Raw genomic sequence first — 19,477 nt, forward strand, 5'->3', positions numbered from 1 at the left:
GGAAGACGTGTATTTTGGATCTTAACTATCCTCTTTTACAAGGAATCTAAAAATAAGTCTTTTCTTTTGGAGAAAAGCCAAACAATTGCATGTTTCCATATTTTAGAGAAAATAAATTAATGTGAGTTTTTGCAGACTGTTTACCATCATTAACCCTATTTTAATTTTCTAATATCTGTGTCTGCCACCTTTTAGATCACTGAAAAAAAGCACAACTCCTGTAATTTGGAGGGTTTTTTTGTTTTTACTAAACTACCGATACCTCCAACAGTTTTTGTGTTTGTGATGTCTTTGTGTAGAAGGATTTAGAGTGATTTTTACTTTGTATCCTTACATAATACCTCCCTTGAGTAGGGAGAGTAAACTGTATCTTCATTTTGTAATTGCAAAAGTAGAGTCTGAGAATTTTTAAGTGTTTGGTTGAAAGCTTCTCAGCCAGCGGTGAAGTTAGACGTGAAATCTTAGTTTCTGTGCACTGATGCTAGCATCTAGTTCCTCTCCTATGCTACTTTATTTTATAAAAGCATGATGACTATACTTACAAATGACTTTCTTATGATAAGTGAGTTTTGTTACTTTGTCAGGTGGGTTTGTGTGTTTGGGTTAAGTCTGTCTTGTATTTCTTTTAGCATGCTCATGTTTCTATGGCAGAAGTGATTGGTCTGTTAGGAGGAAGATACTCAGAAGTTGATAAAGTAGTTGAAGTAAGTTCTGTCTTTTAAAAAAAATGTTTTAGTTATTTAGTCCTACTACCATACCAAATATTTTTATAGAATTCAGTGAATATAATTAAAATGCAGACTTTACCTATTGATATGAGAATATGCAAATGTAGCAAGTTATATATTCCCAGAAGTGACTTAACATTCCATATGCCGAGCACCTGTTTCTTTTTACCACCAAGAGAGAACATTGCGAGGCCTTGGGTCCTCATTACCTTTATTAGTAAAAAGCTACAACTTCTAAGAGGCCAGAAATAGGTACTAATGCTTTAGTTGAAAGTTTGTATGCATCATTCTATTGAAATTATTGTCATAAGTAACAGGAGTCATTGAAAGAATACCCTTGTACAGGTATTATGTGGGCTGACCTGGAAAACTAACCATTATTACGACCTTGTTTGAGTAGAAAAATGCATGCTAAGTTCCTAGCATATAATCAGACTTTTGGCGTATAAGTCATTTGCAAGTTAAAGGCACCTGTGGTATTGTCAAATCGAAGTCTTGGCCTTGAAAAGTTTCTGTATCTCTGAAAGAATTATAACATTAGAGTAATAGAATTAACAGGATTTTAGTATAATCATTTGAGGATCAATCGTTTATAGGTCTGTGCAGCAGAACCATGTAACAGTCTGAGTACAGGACTACAGTGTGAGATGGATCCTGTGTCACAAACACAGGCCTCAGAAACCTTGGCTGTTAGAGGCTTCAGTGTTATTGGATGGTATCATTCTCATCCTGCTTTTGATCCTAATCCTTCCTTACGAGATATTGACACACAAGCTAAATACCAGGTATTACATGTATATTTATATTCTGTAAATGGTTGCACACCCCCTCAATGCTCCCTTTTAAATAGATTAAACATTTTTCTTATTGCATTTCTAATATTCTTTACACTGGGGGTTTTGTTTATTTATTTATTTATTTATTTATTTATTTATTTATTTATTTATTTATTTTTTGAGACAGAGTTTCGCTCTTGTTGCCCAAGCTGGAGTGCAATGACACGATCTTGGCTCACTGCAACCTCCGCCTCTTAGGTTCAAGTGATTCTCCTGCCTCAGCCTCCCAAGTAGCTGGGATTACAGGCGTGCACCACCACGCCCAGCTAATTTTTTGTAGTTTTAGTAGAAACAGGGTTTCACCGTGTTAGCCAGGCTGGTCTCAAACTCCTGACCTCAGGTGATTGGCCCGCCTCAGCCTCCAGAAGTGCTGGGATTATAGGCGTGAGCCACCACACCCAGCCAAAAAAAAAAAAAAAATACATATACTGGGGGTTTTAAAAGAACATGCATTTTTTTTTTCTGATTGTGAGATTGATAATTGTTTATGTAAACATTTAGAAAGTCAGTTATTTTATTAAGTACAGACAAGCCACGAATGTATCACTGATAAATACTCCTAGAGCCTTTAAAAATTGATGGGAACAACTAGGACAGGGACTAGTTATAACTGAAATAGTAAGAAACATAATGTATTTTTTATAGCTGAAGAAAAAGTTTTATTTTATTCTGGGATTTTACATTTGATATGTGACTGGGTTTGCTGTAGGGTATTTGTAAATTATTACTGTATTGATAAGAATTACAGATGTAGGGTGGTGAATATAATTAGTAAATATATTCATGGCAAATACAGATTGTGTAGGCCATTTTTTATTTTTAAGGGTCATTTTGGATTTGGTTGAACAAATTTTTGCCTGAAAAATGTACAATGTGAGATGAATATCTAAGGCATTTGATTTAGTTGCAGTTTGGATGTGAAATTTTTTTTTTTTTTTTTTAGAGACATAGTCTTACTCTGTCACCCAGGCTGGAGTGCAGTGGTGAGATCTTGACTCACTGCAACCTCTGCCTCCCAGGTTTAAGTGATTCTGCTGCCTCAGCCTCCTGAGTAGCTGGGGTTACAGGCACGTGCCACCACACCCGGCTAATTTTTGTATTTTTGGTAGAGACGGGGTTTCACCATGTTGGCCAGGCTGGTCTCAAGTCTGACCAGGCTGACCTGACCTCAAGCAATCCGCCTGCCTCAGTCTCCCAAAGTGCTGGGATTATAGGCGTGGGCCACCGTGCCGGGGCCAGATGTGAACTTTTTAATGCACCTTTTTGTTCCTGCTTTTCCCCATTAGATGTTTAAAATGTTAGTATGGATAAATATTGGCTTTTGAATTTATATAGTTGAAACTAATTATATTTTTCTTGTAATTGTAGAGTTACTTCTCCAGAGGAGGTGCAAAGTTCATTGGAATGATTGTTAGTCCCTATAATCGAAATAATCCCTTACCATATTCTCAGATTACCTGCCTGGTTATAAGTGAGGAAATTAGCCCAGATGGCTCTTATCGTAAGTTTTCAACAAAAATAACTTTATCCTATTTCTACTCTTATTTCTTTGACTCATACAAATCAAAATATTGCAACTGTGCAAAATTATTTAATGCAAGAGTTTGTGCCCTCAACTAGGGAGTCATTATTTGGGTGTTACCCTATTGCAGCCACCCTCTTTCCTTTCTTAATCTCCTGCTATATTCAAGTCCCCACTTTTATTACCATGGCCACTGGGCAAAAGGATTGAAATATGGAGAAAAGTTATGGCCAGGCAGTGTTTATGCGAGGCACTGGAGATGTTGTAGTAAACAAAACAGTCTCTGTTCTCATGAAAATTTTTTTTATAAATGCAGACTGGCTTTCTCTGTGATAGCATGCAAATGAAGAAAAAAAATGACCACCAGCTCTCTGTCACCTGCCAGTTTAGGGTTAACAATGACTAACTCAATTTGTATCTTTCTTTGTTCCCATTCTATCTCAGGAAAGAATTTGGTTGGCATAGACCATCATCTGACTTGATTCCTCCGAGGTTTATGTCCACTTGTAGTCCAAACATTTCTGGGTGGATAGGGAATTAGTATAGCAGACTAGGAAAAGGAAGGGAGTGTGGCTAGAAAGCAAATAATCAGAGGAAACAATAGGCTAAATAACTCTAGGATATTTATTCTATCATTACTACCACTCCTATAGGTCAGGTCCCCTGGACACTGCCACTACAGTTACCCCACATTACTGCCACTACCCCACATTACTGCCCCTGGACACTGCCACTACAGTTACCCCACATATACAAGAGTACAAAAGTACTCTTCCCCGTTAGTTCATGAGCTCTTTGAGAATAAATACTGTATTGTACCCATTTTTCTATCCTGTTTCTAGCATGAGGCCTGGCATAAAGTAGATACTAAATGAATATTTGTTTAATAATTTCTCTTCATTCTTAATGATCTCACTTGGATGCCCTGTATTTGATGTAGGTTTACCAGCACTGCCCCCATGTTATTTACTATTAGTTGCTTTATCCTTTATGTATCTGCAACACTTCATTCCTGCCTCCATGGTCACTTTGTCTTTTAATGCAATTTATCTATTTAGCAAGTCCTAATAAATTGTATACCCAAAGAGCAGAGACTATGTCTTATTTGTCTTTTTTCTCCAGTAGCACCTAATAAATTGCTTTGCATCTAGGAGGTGGTCAACACTATGGGTTTTTACTGAATTAATGATATTGGTATTAGCTTTTAGTCTGGAATGTCCATTTTGAGCATAGCAGATAATACACATTATTCTTTAGCTCAGTACAATTTTATAAAAAGAATCGCAATTAACTTGTTCTCTCTTTAAATCGTTTTTAAACCATCTTTAAACCATCATCTGACTTGATTTTGTAATCTCACAGACTGCTAGGTTTTGGTAATGAACCTCAATTCTGGTGCTATCCAATACAATAGCAGTACATGTGACTTTAAATGTAAGTTGATTAGAATTACATGAAATTTAAAATTTAGTTCATGGAATTCTACTCTGGCCAAAATGAAGTAACAAGAACTTGTCTGAAACTACCAAAAAACTGGACAAAATATATAAAATAATGGTATTTAAACACAACATTGAGCAGCAAAGGAATACGATTGCTAAGAGATGGGAAACAAATGAAAAGAGCCCCACATTACCCTAGCTTACTGCTTAAGAGGGTTTTCAGATATGGCACAAGAAGGAGAAACCCACCCAGAGCCAGGCAGACTCAATTAAGGTGATGGAGATAAGGAGACCAAGACAGCTGAGTTTGTGAGACAGAGCCCCAGGAGAACAGAAAGCAGAATAGAGAGTGAACTCTGGAGATAAGTAGAAGAGTATCCCTGGAGTATTTAGCAAAGTACAGATCAGCACATGCATGTGAATAAACTAGCCCAGATGGGAAAGAACCACTTGAAAGTATTAGAGGGAACTATCCATGATGCCATTGGACAGAGCTGTCTTGTAAATGACTTGTCCATGCTTAACACTGCATATTAGATCTTAATCCTAGGTCTTTTGCTTTGCCCTTAGAAATCCTCTGGTGCAAGAATTAAGGTTTTCTAGAAGCCATGGGATACCTTGTGCTACAGTACTTTTAACTCAGGTCATATCTTTACAATATCTCTAATGGTTTAATGTTTACTTGTGACAGGCAGGAAATATATTTAGTGATTACTTTTCTTCTGATATTTTAGTGGATAAAAATATTCTCTATAAAAGGAAACTTATTGACTTTAAAAGTACCTTTTTTTAACTTAAAAAATATTCTTAAAAATACCAAATAGACCTGTATATAATTTGTGTGTATGTTTTCATGTTTTTGCATCAGCATAGATTGAAAATGCGTTATTTACCTCTCTTTATTTTCATCTTCAACTTTCATTGAGAGTAGGAGTCACTCTACTGGATTCAGATCCCAGCTCTGACATTTATTGCTTATTTTACTTTGGGCAGTCTACTCTCATTCTCCTTTGCTACATCTGTAAAATGAGAAAAAATTACTACCTTTCTTATAGTAGGTGTATGGTTGTAAGGTGTGTCAGTAATATATGTAAAGTGTTTAGCAAATAATAGGTTTTCAGTGGGTGGTTATGATTATATAGATGGTATCCATGGTTAGTAAGTAATCAAAGCATGTCAAGTAAATGATTGTTATCACCAAAAGGAGTTTGCTTAATACCCCGTGTACTATAATGTGTCACTCTTCTTAAGTTTTTGGAGAAGAGGAAAATTGAGCAATTAAATAAAAAAGATCAGTCATCATCAGGCTTGCTGTCCCCTTTCCTTCTTCCAGACACCTGAAAAAATGCCTTTTTAGAGCATATTGACAGTTAAGCTATGCTTTATTTCATTGTGAGGAAGTAGTTGTATTTTTCCCCTTCTTTTTTTTCCATGCCTTCTGATTTGCTGGCATTTTATTTATTTGAAAAGCCTTACCATGGTAGAAACCCAGTTGAGAGGTAGTATTATGTAAAAGTTAAAAGCAGAACTCTCAAGCCTGACTGCCTGGGTTCAAATTCCGCCTATGCCTTTTATATCTGATCATGAGCAGGTTAACCTTTCTATGACGTAGTGTCCTCATCCAAAAAAAAAAAAGAGAGTGAATAATGGCAGCTCCTTCATTTAAGTGATTTCACATCAAGTTTTAGGTGGCACATAGTCTGCATTATAAGTGTTACTATGACGGTATCAGCCTTTGCTAGTGAATCAGTTGAGCTTTTAAAAAAATGCTATAGATGTATTTACATGGGGGTCTTGAAGGATATGTGAAAAATTGCTAAGATAGCTCATCGTTTGGTATTTTTTCCTTTCTAGCTGAATATATGATGTCCACCCCTTGGGCTTCTTTCTTTCCTCCAGAGTTTAGTATAACAACTTTGACTCAAAGCAGTTGCTGCCTCCCCAGAGTTCATCCTATCCTTTGTCTAGTCTTAGATTATCTCTTCTAGGGAGGTGGAATGAGTTTGATCTCAGAAGTGAGGTGAACCTGCTGGGTTTTAACATCTATGTCCTGCCACTGTGCTAGCCTAAATATGTTTTTTAATGTATCTCAGCTTCAGTTTTCTCACCTGTAAAAAAAAAAAAAAATACCTTACGGCATTGTTGTAAGCTTAATAACCTGTATATATATATATATATATATAGATTTTTAATTATCACTAGGATGGTAATATGTCTTAGTTTGTCTAGGATAATCCCACTTTAAACCTGTGGTTCAGGCATAATTATTAATAGTACCTTCTTTCATTCAAAAAGTCTCTTGATTTAGGTGATAAATTACATGATTATCCTATCATAGTGCCATGCGTAGAATTGTCATGTAAATGGCACTTTTACTCTTCTTCTTATTATTAATAGCTTGGCGTTAATATGCTTAGTGGACCAAGTACAATCAGGCAATAAATATTTAATGAATGCCCACTATGTTTAAAGTGCTGTTCAGCTGATCTGCAAAGCTATGGTTGTAAAAACACTGAAGAGAATTTTAAATATAATTAAAAGGAGATTGGAGAGTTAAGAAATAGTTGATGAAAATGTGCTTGTTTATGCTTTTCTAGGCTTACCTTACAAATTTGAAGTACAGCAGATGTTAGAAGAACCTCAGTGGGGATTAGTATTTGAAAAGACAAGATGGATAATAGAAAAATACAGGCTCTCCCATAGGTATGTACTGTGGTTTGAGATGGTTGCACATCTGCAGTGTTGCTCATTAAATTATGTTTCAGAGAAAACCCAAGTTAAATATAAAATTGTGATGTATGGCATCTGTGATAGTTTATTATGAAACTGATTAGTTTATAGTATTCGTTTCACCAGTTTGTTTTCATATTTCTTCCTACAGCAGCGTCCCCATGGATAAAATCTTTCGCCGGGATTCTGACCTGACTTGTTTGCAGAAAGTAAGCTGTCTTCATTTTAATTGGTTCCATTGTTCACAGATTCTGAAGCTATTCATCTCAGTGTGTTTTCCCATGGTGCCTAATACTTTGTGGATAATTTTCTGTATATTTCTTTTATTACTTTTTCCTTTGGAAAATTAATTTCTAGGAGATAATTAGTAATGTGTTTTGTTGCCCAAGCTTACACATAGAAAAAAATCTATTTTAGAATAAATTTGTCAGTGTCGGCTGATTTTAGCAGATTATTATACACAATGGAGAACATTTTTCTCATTTTATTAAATTTGAAAGTGCCATGTTTCCATTTTAGCCTTAACAATTGGTCATTTTTAAGAATGATGGTATAAATGTAATGATTAAATTTAAATAGTCATTTTATTTAACTTTCTAGTAGGAAGTAAGAGTTTTGAATTCTATCAGTTCACATCTAGGTTTTGCTTCTGTAATGATTGAAGGCTAGTAGATCTGCAACATTTGTCTTTTTTTAAATAGCAATTGGGGATAGAAAATTTAAACATTAAGTTTCTTTTAAATATTTTTTACTCCTTTCTGTTATATCCACTTTTTTGTGTGTTGTTGAAAAAGTATATGCACATTTCCAAGGAAATAGACTCTAGCTAGCATCCTCATTTTGAAATGGCAGAATCCTATCTTTTTATGTACCTAGATTTTTGTGTGTGTGTATGCTCAGGATTATTTTGCTTTGTAAGCGTAACTACAAATGGAGAGAAGTCACAAATACGTCCAAAGTAGAAGGCATCACATAAACAATCTCAGGTTTGGCTCCTTATGTAAAATCATAAAAGTACTAAGCTGAGTGTTCCTCAGCAGCAATTTCCTCCATTCCAGCTCTGTGACTATTAAACACAAGTTAATCTTCAACCATTTTTAAGGAGAGCGTTTCTCATTTGAGCATTAGGAAATGTGAGGTCTGGAAAGGGACAAAATAGTGATAGTAATGCAAACTCTCATACTTTTTCTGTATTTAAATATAAAACTTATCTTTTCAACTAGCTTTTGGAGTGTATGAGGAAGACTCTGAGCAAAGTGACCAACTGCTTTATGGCTGAAGAATTCTTGACTGAAATAGAAAATTTGTTCCTTTCCAATTATAAAAGCAACCAAGAGAATGGAGTAACCGAAGAGAACTGTACAAAGGAATTGTTAATGTGATTATTTTAAAGTTAAGACATTTTAATCTTGACACGGTAGATCTTAGTTTCAAAGTTATAACTTTGAAGTGATTGCAGTTAACATTGGCACAGCTTGGGTATTTTTTCTCTATTTCACAAAATCCAAACTTTGCCACATAAATCATGTGAAAAGGAAGAGATACGAATTTGTTTTCATATAGCGATTATCAGAGTGTTCTGCAAACCAGGGTCCACCACGGTGTTCTAGTCCTTTACTGAGCAATGCTGTAGGCTGTGAAACGTAGGAGCCTGGTCGGCTTTCCTGTTGTGTTCAGCTTGGGATTTGGACTATGTCTCTAAGTCATGTCTTCCCTGAACTAGTCATTTATGTTCCATTGTGGTATCTCATATTTCATTTAAAAGCACTTCCATTCTTTCCATATGTTCTGGTGAAATTTGTTTATGGCTATAAATGAGATATGGATGGGTGGTCACTGAGATAATTAATATGGTTTAGAACTACTGATTAATAAATCTAACAGGAGGCCAGGAGAGGCATGACAAGAAAATCTTAAAAACAGGAAAAACCCAAAGGAGAGAATTAAATTACCAGTTTCTAATCATAGATACTTGCTTCCATTTCATTGTATAGCAACAGTATCATAAGATATGCCATTTTCTCAGCTATCTGAAAATTTTTAACTAATTTTACACACATAAAATAATTAGCTTCAATTGTGTGTCCACTTAGTAGGTGTGATAAAACCTCATTTAACTGGAACAAGAGGTAATCATAACTCAAACTTTTTTTCTACTGCCTACTATTAGGAGAAAGAGGCAAGTGATAATAAAGCTGGGATAAATCAGAGATTTAATTTTTAAAACAAGCCTTTCGGGACATATTACATATTCAGCCCAATTTCATATGCTTTCTGAATCTACAATGGAGGTCAGTGAACTTTTTTAATGTAAAGGACCAGTTTGTAAATAATTTTGACTTTTCAGGCCACATATGATCTCTACGAGACATTCTTCTTTGTGTGTGTGTTTTTTCTTTACAGCCCTTTAAAACGATAAAAACCATTGTTAACTCACAGGCCTCATAAAACATAGGCTGTTGGCTATTATTCTCCAACCCCTGATCTAGAGAATTTTAAACATTAGAATTCTGTTTTACATTTGTTAAGCCTTACATCATCTTCAAATGACACCAAAACTCAGAATTATGATCTGCATTTAAGCCAATTTTAAAATAAAATAAGCAGTCATGCTGCCTTTTATTGAAATTCAATAGATTTTAGTTTATTTCTTAGAGAATTTATTTATACCTATTCACCAAACATTCTTACTAATGTTTCCTTATATCTAACTCAGATTGATTCCATATTTTGCTTTGTTTGTAATCAATAGCCAATGAAGCATAAGCAGTATTGGAAGAAGCAGTGAGCCAGCTTTAGGTGACCTGGTTCTTGTCTCAACTTTGTGATTTGGGGAGATATAGTTTGCTTTCCCTGAGCCTTAATTCTTGAGTAACTAAAGTCTAACTTAACTTCTTAATGTCCTTCCAGAACTAAAATTTTATTGTTCATTCTAATCGTTGGACTACTCATGTGAAGTTTATGTTTTGAGTTAATACAGTTTCCAAATTAACATACATTTAAAAAAAAAAGGGTAGTATTTTTCCATTTCTCTGTGTGCACTTAGGATAAACAATGAAGTGTAGCTTATAAAACAATTAGTTTGAGGGCTGAGAGTGTAAAAGGAACTATACCAAAAGTCAGGAAACCTGAGCTCTTACCCTAACTCTGTTACTAACTTTGATGTGTGACCTTAATCAAAACACATAACCTGGACCTCATGCTCCTCACCAGTAAATCAAGGGCCTGAATTTTATGGCTTAGTATTCCCTTCCAAGCTCCGAAGTTGCGTGATTCTGTGAAAGGCAGTGGTTGATTCCTTTGTACTCATCTTCCTTTTGACCTGTTTCCTCATGATATATTGGGGAACAAATACTATAATACGGATGAATTTGGATGATGGAAAGTAATGGAAATTGTTAAAAGTTCTGCTCTCAAATATGAGTCTCCCTGCCCTGTGTGCCAGTGTTTAACCATATTTGCTAATCTAAGCCATATTGTGAGGATCTCAAGGATGATACTTGTCAAGAGTTTGGGGCCTTGAGAGCACAATTTTCAAAATAATACTTAGTATTTTCTGACTATAGAGTACATTTGTCTTATAAAGTATATTTTAAAATACAGAGAAGTGTGAAGTACAAATATCTCAGTGCTACTATTTAAAAAAACAATTATATATAGTATATAAATTTATGTAGTATATAAATCCTTCCCCATTTTTTTGACAGTATAATTTTAGTGTGTTAAAATTGGTTACTTCTTTCTCTCTTCATCATTTTCCCTGCTTCCTTTTTCTTTTGTCATATTCTTAAAACAATTTTGCGACCACAGGTACCCACATTGCTGGCACTACCAGCCTTTGCTACTACCGAGGATAATGGAGCCAGGGCCTTGTAGAAGCACAGAGGAAGTCTAGAACTGAGGGGGCCTATGATACAGGAAGTTCAGGAGGCAGGGTCTCAAAGGAACACCTGCCTTTAATAATGTTTACGGAAGTGGAGAAAGGACTAAAGGACTTAAAGACATGCAGGTGTCTTCATCCTGATTCTGTCTTTGTTATTGCACAATGACTATAAAATAATGAGCTAATTTTTTTTTTTTCTGGCTTGGCTAATGGAAATCGACACTAGTGCTTCCCCAATATTAGACTTAATCTAATTCCAAAGTAACATTCAAGAAAAGAAAAACCAGTGGAACAGGATCAGTAAACTCAGACTCTCCATCTCCATTATTTTAGCCTTGACCATTCTTCTCTAATCCTTTTAAATTATCTTCAGTTTCCTGTTCAAGTTATATTGCTTCAGTTACAATTTGTTTGACCCTGTATTCAGAGCTGCATTACGATTCTTGTGGGCCCTAGATAGTTTTGCCATCTTAGACCCCTTCTTCCATACAAAATTAAAAGTGATATTTTACAATTGTATTTGTGTGAAATGAATGTATTAATATTTCAGATTAAAACATTTTGTTTAGAAGTTCAGTTTTTTCTTATGAGGCTAAAAAAAATTAAAACATTTTTGTGGGCTTCTAAAAAACTGTGGGCCTTAGGTACTGTGCCTAATGGATAAGTTGGCATTGCCTGTATTCTGAAAGGCATCACTGGAAAAATAGCAGTCATTATTCTGTCCCCTTCTCCCACCACCACAGTCCTTGGGGAAGCCTTTGCCACTCCATCCAAGAGCACTGCAGTTTCCACGGTTATAGATCTATAGACTTGAACTTACTTCCTTCCCAACTTAACCAAAACTCACGAGGATTACTTGGGACCATTCATCCTCAAAAAAGATAGGAGGCAGTGGTTTGTTTTAGGCTTCAGATATTTTTGTTCTGGTCAGTCCCTAATCTGTAGTTTTGAAACTCATGCCACACTTGAAAGGGAAACATCCTACTACCTTTCTTTCCTCTCCATTTCCCACAAACCCTTTCCTTCATTGTCACTCCCTCCATTCTTACTTCTCAGCATATAGATACAAGACCCTTTCTATTATTTGTTGAAAGCTAGGCCTGTAGAATAGAGATGGACAGACCATGCATGTTTCCCTGAAGCTACTGAATGCTGCTCCCAGTCTTCTGTCCATACCATTCCTTCCCTGCCCCTAGGAGTGGGGTTGAAGTCTGTGACATGCAGACTGTAAGCACAGTCAGAGCCTCTGCAGCTCTCAACCCAACTGAGGAGACTGTGGCCTCAACATGCCAACCTGAGCAGGTCTCCTCTGCATTACCTTCCTCCCATTTCTCTTGCTGGATCCTGATGAGGTGAGCTGGAAGAACCAATAGTCAGGATGCCCTGGAATTGATGCTGCTCTGTTTTGTGCTCACAAAACAGCCGTGTAACACATGAGCACCTGAGTTGAAGCCATCTAGTCACAAGTCAGCAGACAGCAGTTGATGGAATTCTCAGTAGAAATTCAGTAAGGGTGCCCCAATTTTTTTTTTCACCTATATTCTACCAATATATGGTATTTAGGAAAACTTCTTTTATCCAAGCACAAAGAAAAGCACATTTTTATAATCATCTGCTTCATCAGGGTAAATAAATAATTTAACAAAGAAATTTGATCAGCATCTCTAGTTTACCAGTACTTTAATATTAGTTTTCTTACAAATTAATGTATTTGGCAATATTTCCAGAAAATCACTGTGGGAGAATAATGTAATATACTTTCGGATATATTTCCTGACCTTTTCTTAAATGGCTTCATGTGCTATTCCCCCAAATTCTGCTTTCTCTATTTTCTTTTTTATTTAACCTATAATTTTATACTTTCTAGTATATTCTGAGTCTATCTTCTAAGCCACCTTACATTTTTCCTGGAACAAGGGAGGGAATAAATATGTTGTCTCCACTAAATCAGGAAAAAATAAAAATATCCCAGGGGAGCTGTGATTATGCCAAGAGCTGTAAACAGAAGTTTGAGAAGGTGAAATTAAGTTGTAATATCTGAGTTGTTTTTATTTTCTTCCTTTGGTGTTTATGAAGGTATTCATAAGAACTTTAATTTCAGGGAAAAAAAAATGCCTGATTTGCTATTTTTGACGTTTCCTCGTCTCTTAAGAAGTCAGTTAAATATGTTTTCATAGTTTATATTCCTGTTTCATAGATTACTGTAAAACATGTGTTTAAACCTATGAATTATAAAATAGTATTTAGATTCTAGCGTGAGTTAAATAGATCAGGCATATGTCTTTAGATTTGTGGATTTGACATGTAAATTATGTGTTGCGTATAGGTTAGTTACTAAATGCACTGCATGGTTATTGATAAACTTGTTGCTATTTTTTTCCAAATGCTATCAGTGTTTGTGGACTTTTAAAAATTAGTTTGAATTTTGGAATGTTCTGTAATAAAATATAATTTCAACTATTTTGTACATTTAAATATGCCATGTTGTATATGTCTGTATTTAAAAATATTGTAAATATCTGCATTTTAAGAATTATGATTTTCCTCAAAAATGACAGAACTCTCCATACTTGTGACACATTATAAAATATCTGATTTTAAGCTTTTGGATTTTATCTTGTTCTAAAAATTAAGTTTAAACATGCTGAAAATTCCATGAAAATAAAGTTATCATTTGGATTCTTTCTAAATTATTAGCAATATAATATACACATTGAATTGCAAAAAAATGCCACATTTTAATTTATTAAAGATTTGTTGAGCATCTATTGTTAGAACACTGTAGGGGAAGCAAAGATGAGGAAATCTTGATTTCTTCCCACAAGAAGCCTTATCTAGTAAGTGGGAAAACAGATAAAAGCCCAACATGAATAGCTAAGACACTAAGATGCAAAAAGACTTCCAGGGTAATGGATGGTTAAACAAATGGGAGAAAATTCTCTGGAATATGAGCAGTGAGATCAATTTCTGGGGAAGAGAAGCTGCCTAATCATCAGATTTGATTAAATAGCATTTGTGGGAGGATGCTCCAGAGAGAAGTGTTTAGCATAGGTGTGGAGGTAAGGAGTGAGAATGGCGAGAGTTTTGGTTAAAGGGTAGAGTATATGAAGATGTTCATTATGAAAGCAATACACATTCTGTCAACTAAAGGCTGTAGAAGGTGTAAAGGAAGTGAAAATCTACCTTAAAAGCAGTATTCACTGATTTATTGATCTTCAACTTTCCAGTCTTTATGCAAAACCTATAAATTTTTTTAAAAACCCAACAGAATCATACTGTATATCTTTAACTTCTATAATTCTCACTGAGGACATCCTTCCATGTTAGTGCCTGAAGTCTATTCATCCTTTACAGTAAGTACATAGTATTCTGCAGTATATATTTGTCTTAATTTATTTGATCTGTTTTCAGTTGAACTTCAGGTTGTTTCCATTTTTCTATTAAAAATATCTTTCTTTTACACAGTTAATACTTCTCAGAAGAGTCATAGAACCTTAGTTGCTAGATCAACTATGCACCCTTTACATTTTGTCAGTATCTGCAGAAAAATTTTTATTCCTATAAGCTAATTTTCCTTAGAGTAGTACAGGCATATTCTGTCTTGTTATAGAACCAGTTTGACCTCAGGCACCTAAATGATGATAATTTAGGTGGCAAAGTACAAGAAATAGTAAATCCAGTGCAGGTATTTCTGATTGGGTGGCCCTCCCGGGCAGCTCATCTTCAATAGATTCCTTTCACATTTGTGTTATCCATTGGAGGACAAGGGGAACGCGGAAGAGTGGAGGGTCACGCACCTGGTACTTAACTACTTTGGAAATACTTTGGCTTAGAAATACACATGGTTTTTGCTATTCCTTTGGGAAGAGCTAAACATACGGTCCCACCTGAATGCAAAGGGAGCCGCTAAATGGAGTCCTGATTGGACAGGTACTTCTGCAAAATTCTACACTATGGAAAGGAAATATGAATCTTTGTTAGTGACTAGCTAGCTCTGCTACAGATGGCTTGAATTGGTTTTCTAAAATAGTATAAACTCGTCTTTGCGTAGTCTTTAAACTACTGTACTTGAGACCCCATGTTCATAAAGGAAAGTTGACATCAAATTTCTTTGAAACCAGAGCTCTATATTAAAATGGATAACTTATCTCCCTTAATTCAGAGAATTTTAAAGCTGGAAAAAGGGTTGTTCAGGCTTACAGTTCTGTATTTTAATAGGAAACAGGTTCCCAAAAATGAAGCAAGTTGCCCAAAGTCACAGCCAAGTTTGTAGCAAGATCGCCCCTAGAAAGACCCCAGCTCAGTCAGGAGATACCACGGTGAAACCCCGTCTCTACTAAAAATACAAAAAATTAGCCGGGCGTGGTGGCGGGCGCCTGTAGTCCCAGCTACTCGGAGAGGCTGAGGCAGGAGAATGGCGTGAACCCGGGGGGCGGAGCTTGCAGTGAGCCGAGATTGCGCCACTGCACTCCAGCCTGGGCGACAGAGCGAGACTCCGTCTCAAAAAAAAAAAAAAAGAAAGACCCCAGCTCTGCCACCTAACCCAAGTGCTATTGCACCATCCTTTTGAGTGATGTCACATTATTTTTCAGTCCCATAAAGAACTACTCAGTATTTTATGTGAGATTCAAATGTTAATATGTTTTAATTTAAAATGTAATTGTCTCTTTTAGAACTGCAAGATCTTATCAATGCCCAGAACATGATTTTTGTGGAACAGTTGACTAAGGAATTACTATTAGAAATGGTATAATTAGTGAGATTTTATTCGCTTTATTGGCATTATCTAAGAGTAACAAACCCAAATCCTCGATGTTTGCATGCATGTCCACAAAGCCATGTTCTTCAATAATCGTAATGAAAATGTTCATGTTTACGGCCACTAGAGGGTGCCCTGTCACAGTGTATCAGCACTACCATCTCAGCCCAGTACTGATGGCTAGCCTAAGAGGCAGAAAAGACTGCACGTGTATCTGAATTTGTAAGCACTAATACATTCACTTTTCTAGTTCCTTGACATTGTATGATCTAGAGATGAGTTTCCTTGTTGCATAGTATCTCCAGGTTAACTATCTTCACTTTTGTTTATAATCGTAACAGCCATCTATTATACATAGATACAGTGCTAAAAATGCTTTACATACAGTGTCACATTTAGTTTCCACAACAACCTTGCAAGAAGAATCTTACTACCCCCATTTTAAACTTAGCCATAGAGAGTGTTTAAGTAACTTGCCCAACTTCATGCAGCCAGAAGTGGCAGAGAGAATTCAGATTCATACACAATTCTAAAGCCAGTTCATTAAGCTATTACGTTATTGATTTCAGAGCTGGAAGAAACTTAAGGAACAATTTAGTTTAGTCTCCTCACTTTGAGATGGGAGAACTGATACCCAAGTCCAAGTCACAGACCCAGTCAAAGCCAGATTGGGAAGTCAAAGTGTGTGCATTCCTTATCCTGTGATCTTGGGTCACGCCTCATGGCAATCCTTACCTTCTCTGAGCAACAAAAGAAATCCTGCGCTCATAGGTCCTGTGTCATGCTTTACCCAAACATGGTAGATGATACCAAGGGATTGTCTGTTACCCAGCAACAGAAGAAATGGACCTTATGGATAGAAATTTTGCTCTCACATGGTTCTCTATTTCATAAGAACCTCTTGCATTGTCAAAGGTAATTAATCTTCCTGCTTCCAACAGGTCCCCCTCCATCCTCTACACTGAAGCCAGAGGGATTTTTTTTTTTTCTGTATGAAGCATAAATCTGAGCACATCATTTCTGTGCTTAAAGCTTTTTTTTTTTTTTTTTTTTTGAGATGGAGTCTCGCTCTATTGCCCAGGCTGGAGTGCAGTAGTGTGATCTCGGCTCACTACAACCTCCGCCTCCCGGGTTCAAGCCATTCTCCTGCTTCAGCCTCCTGAGTAGCGGGGATTACAGCTGTGTGCCACCACGCCCAGTTAATTTTTGTATTTTGAGTAGAGATGGGGTTTTACCATGTTGGCCAGGCTGGTCTTGAACCCCTGATCTCGTGATCCACCCGCCTTGCACTCCCAAAGTGCTGGGATTACAGGTGTGAACCACCGTGCCCAGCTGCTTAAAGCTTTTTAATGGCTTGGTGAGCTTTCTGCACTACTCCTGACACTGAAGCGCAGAAGACCCTTACGATGCACCCCTCTCTAGCCGAATCTCCTGCCACTCCTGCCTTCGAATACACACACACACACACACAAACACACACACTCCTGCCTGTGCTTTTTGCCCTAGCCACTCAACCCATTTCAACTGCCCATCTTGGATTAGACAAATCCAAATTCACCCCTGCAGGCTCACCCCTTTCTCCATGCTTGAACAACACACCTTCCTGGTCCCAACCTTCTTCAGAATTCAGCTCAAACATCACTTCCGCCTGGAAGCCTGCCTGCCTTGAGTCTTCATTCCCTCCAGATGGGGTTGACTGGGCCCCTTTCACACCCTGTTCTTATCTCGGCCCCGGTCACACTGCCTTCTGCTTGTCTCTTTTCTTTCCTACTACTTCTATGAAACGGAGCTTCTGAAGGGCTTGGACCCTGCCTTCTCACACTTCATATCCCCAATGCCTAGTATAATACCTAGCATAGATTAGGAAGGCACTTAATTGATGGCAGCTTGATGAATGGATAATTGAATAAGTGAAAGAATGCAAAAAGAAAGAATGGAAGGCGGATTCTTGGGGAAAAATCAGTTCTATGACAATCAGATGCTGGATTTCCTGTGAGGAGTAGAAAATAACTGAGGCAAAGCTGTTTGTTCTGAAAAACAAGCCCCAGAGTCTAGGTGGGAGCTGAGAGCCCCGGAGAAGCCGCATCTCTTCATTAGCTGAAGTACAATGAGCACTTCAAGAGACATGAATCAACTGATTAGCAAGGGCAGCCTACTCCAGGAGATGTATTCTCTTGCAATTTTCTCAAAAACACAAAGGCAGGTGAGATTATAACACTATAAACATAATTGCATTTTCTAATCAAAAGTGCAACATAACTTGGGTAATTATGAGGCGTCAGCAGTGTTACCACTTTATATCCTGAGTATTTTTATCACTACGAGCTGGGTTGTCGGGGGGTACCAACTGCTCAAACGTTTTCATCCATCATCTTGTGTTCTCTTCTGTGGGGTTTATACATGGAAAACAAAATGAAAAAAACAAAAAACAGAAAAACAAAACAGGCAAAAGGGTAGAATCCATTTAAAGATGACTAAGGTGCCTTAGTCACGCTGGATTTGAGGTCCAGCAGTGGGATGGGTTCTGCATTCCCTGGGCAAGTGATTTTTTCTGTCAGGCAAACAGGACTAGGTGCATCATCCGAAGCCCTGGCTGAGGGGAGCCAGGAGAGACAGCCCACACCCAAGCCCTTTCTCCACTTTCAAAGATGCCTGTGAATTGCACTTCCTTTTCACCCAGGAAATCAATGCAGCCCAGCTTCTCTGCCCAGGGCCCAGCGGAGGACGATACATCATACTCTGGGCAGACCCAGAATACAGTTAGTTACCCTCTCCTCCTTAGGAGGGAGAACAACAATAGAACCAAAATAGCAACGCTAAAAAGCAGACATTTGGAGCGCTTGGGGGGCTTTTTTTTCTTGCTGCAAAAGGAGAAGGAAAGGATTTTGCCATGCCCCTGGGGTTTATGCGTTCAACAGCCCTCCCTCCTGATCCAGGGACCCGGGACAAGCTATGGGACCTGCAGGGCTCCATGTGGCATGAAGTTCCTTCTGGTTTTGCAGAGAGGCAGGGCTGTACAATAGGAGCCCTGGATTTCTGGTCAAAAGCTTTCTTGGCGAAATAGCCAGATCTGGACAGGAAGAGAAGAGAGAAGAGGCACTCTGGGCAGAAGGTGCACCGGAAGCGGTGGCAGAGTGCCAAGAAGAGTAGATTTCCATGAGGCTGGTGTGCATCGTGTGTGGCTAGGAGTCGGGGGCCACAGAATGGGATGTGGACATGGGGTCAGGTCCCCCAGGGTGTCCAATGCTATTTTAGAGAGGGATGCAGTCATGTTCCTCATGGAAAAAGATTCAGGCAACCAACAGCCAACATCTTCAAATCCTAAAATGAAAATGTGTCTCTAAGCCAGTAGTATTCAGACTTTTATTTAGCTAGAAATCGCTGTTGAAAACAAATCTTGCATTAAAACCAAGCATATAAAACAAGTAATAACCAAAAAAATAGAAAAAACCCAACTGGATATCAACTGATAAATGGATAAATTAAATGTGGTCTATCCATACAATGGAATTATTATTCAGCCACAAAGAGAAATAAAGCACTGACATATATTACAACATTAATGAGCCTTGAAAAC

General features: G+C 37.2%; 1 protein-coding gene across 4 annotated transcripts in view; it reads left to right on the top strand.

Moving 5' to 3' along the window:
* Positions 1-13,616, top strand: part of MYSM1 (Myb like, SWIRM and MPN domains 1) — a 46,147-nt gene extending 32,531 nt beyond the window's left edge. For 2 of the 4 annotated variants that reach the window (XM_055233779.2, XM_055233782.2), the window contains 6 exons: positions 630-704; positions 1,325-1,513; positions 2,933-3,065; positions 7,126-7,231; positions 7,410-7,467; positions 8,482-13,616. In XM_055233779.2, coding sequence (XP_055089754.1) covers positions 630-704; positions 1,325-1,513; positions 2,933-3,065; positions 7,126-7,231; positions 7,410-7,467; positions 8,482-8,640 — 720 coding nt within the window. In that variant the 3' untranslated portion in view covers positions 8,641-13,616. Of the gene's footprint in view, positions 1-629; positions 705-1,324; positions 1,514-2,932; positions 3,066-5,098; positions 5,172-7,125; positions 7,232-7,409; positions 7,468-8,481 lie in introns of those variants that run through there. The other 2 variants (XM_055233780.2, XR_008649547.2) reach the window with 2 other exon arrangements.
* The last annotated feature ends 5,861 nt before the right edge of the window (positions 13,617-19,477 follow it).

This window comes from Symphalangus syndactylus, chromosome 19 (assembly GCF_028878055.3).
Source record: "Symphalangus syndactylus isolate Jambi chromosome 19, NHGRI_mSymSyn1-v2.1_pri, whole genome shotgun sequence".
NCBI lineage: Eukaryota > Metazoa > Chordata > Mammalia > Primates > Hylobatidae > Symphalangus > Symphalangus syndactylus.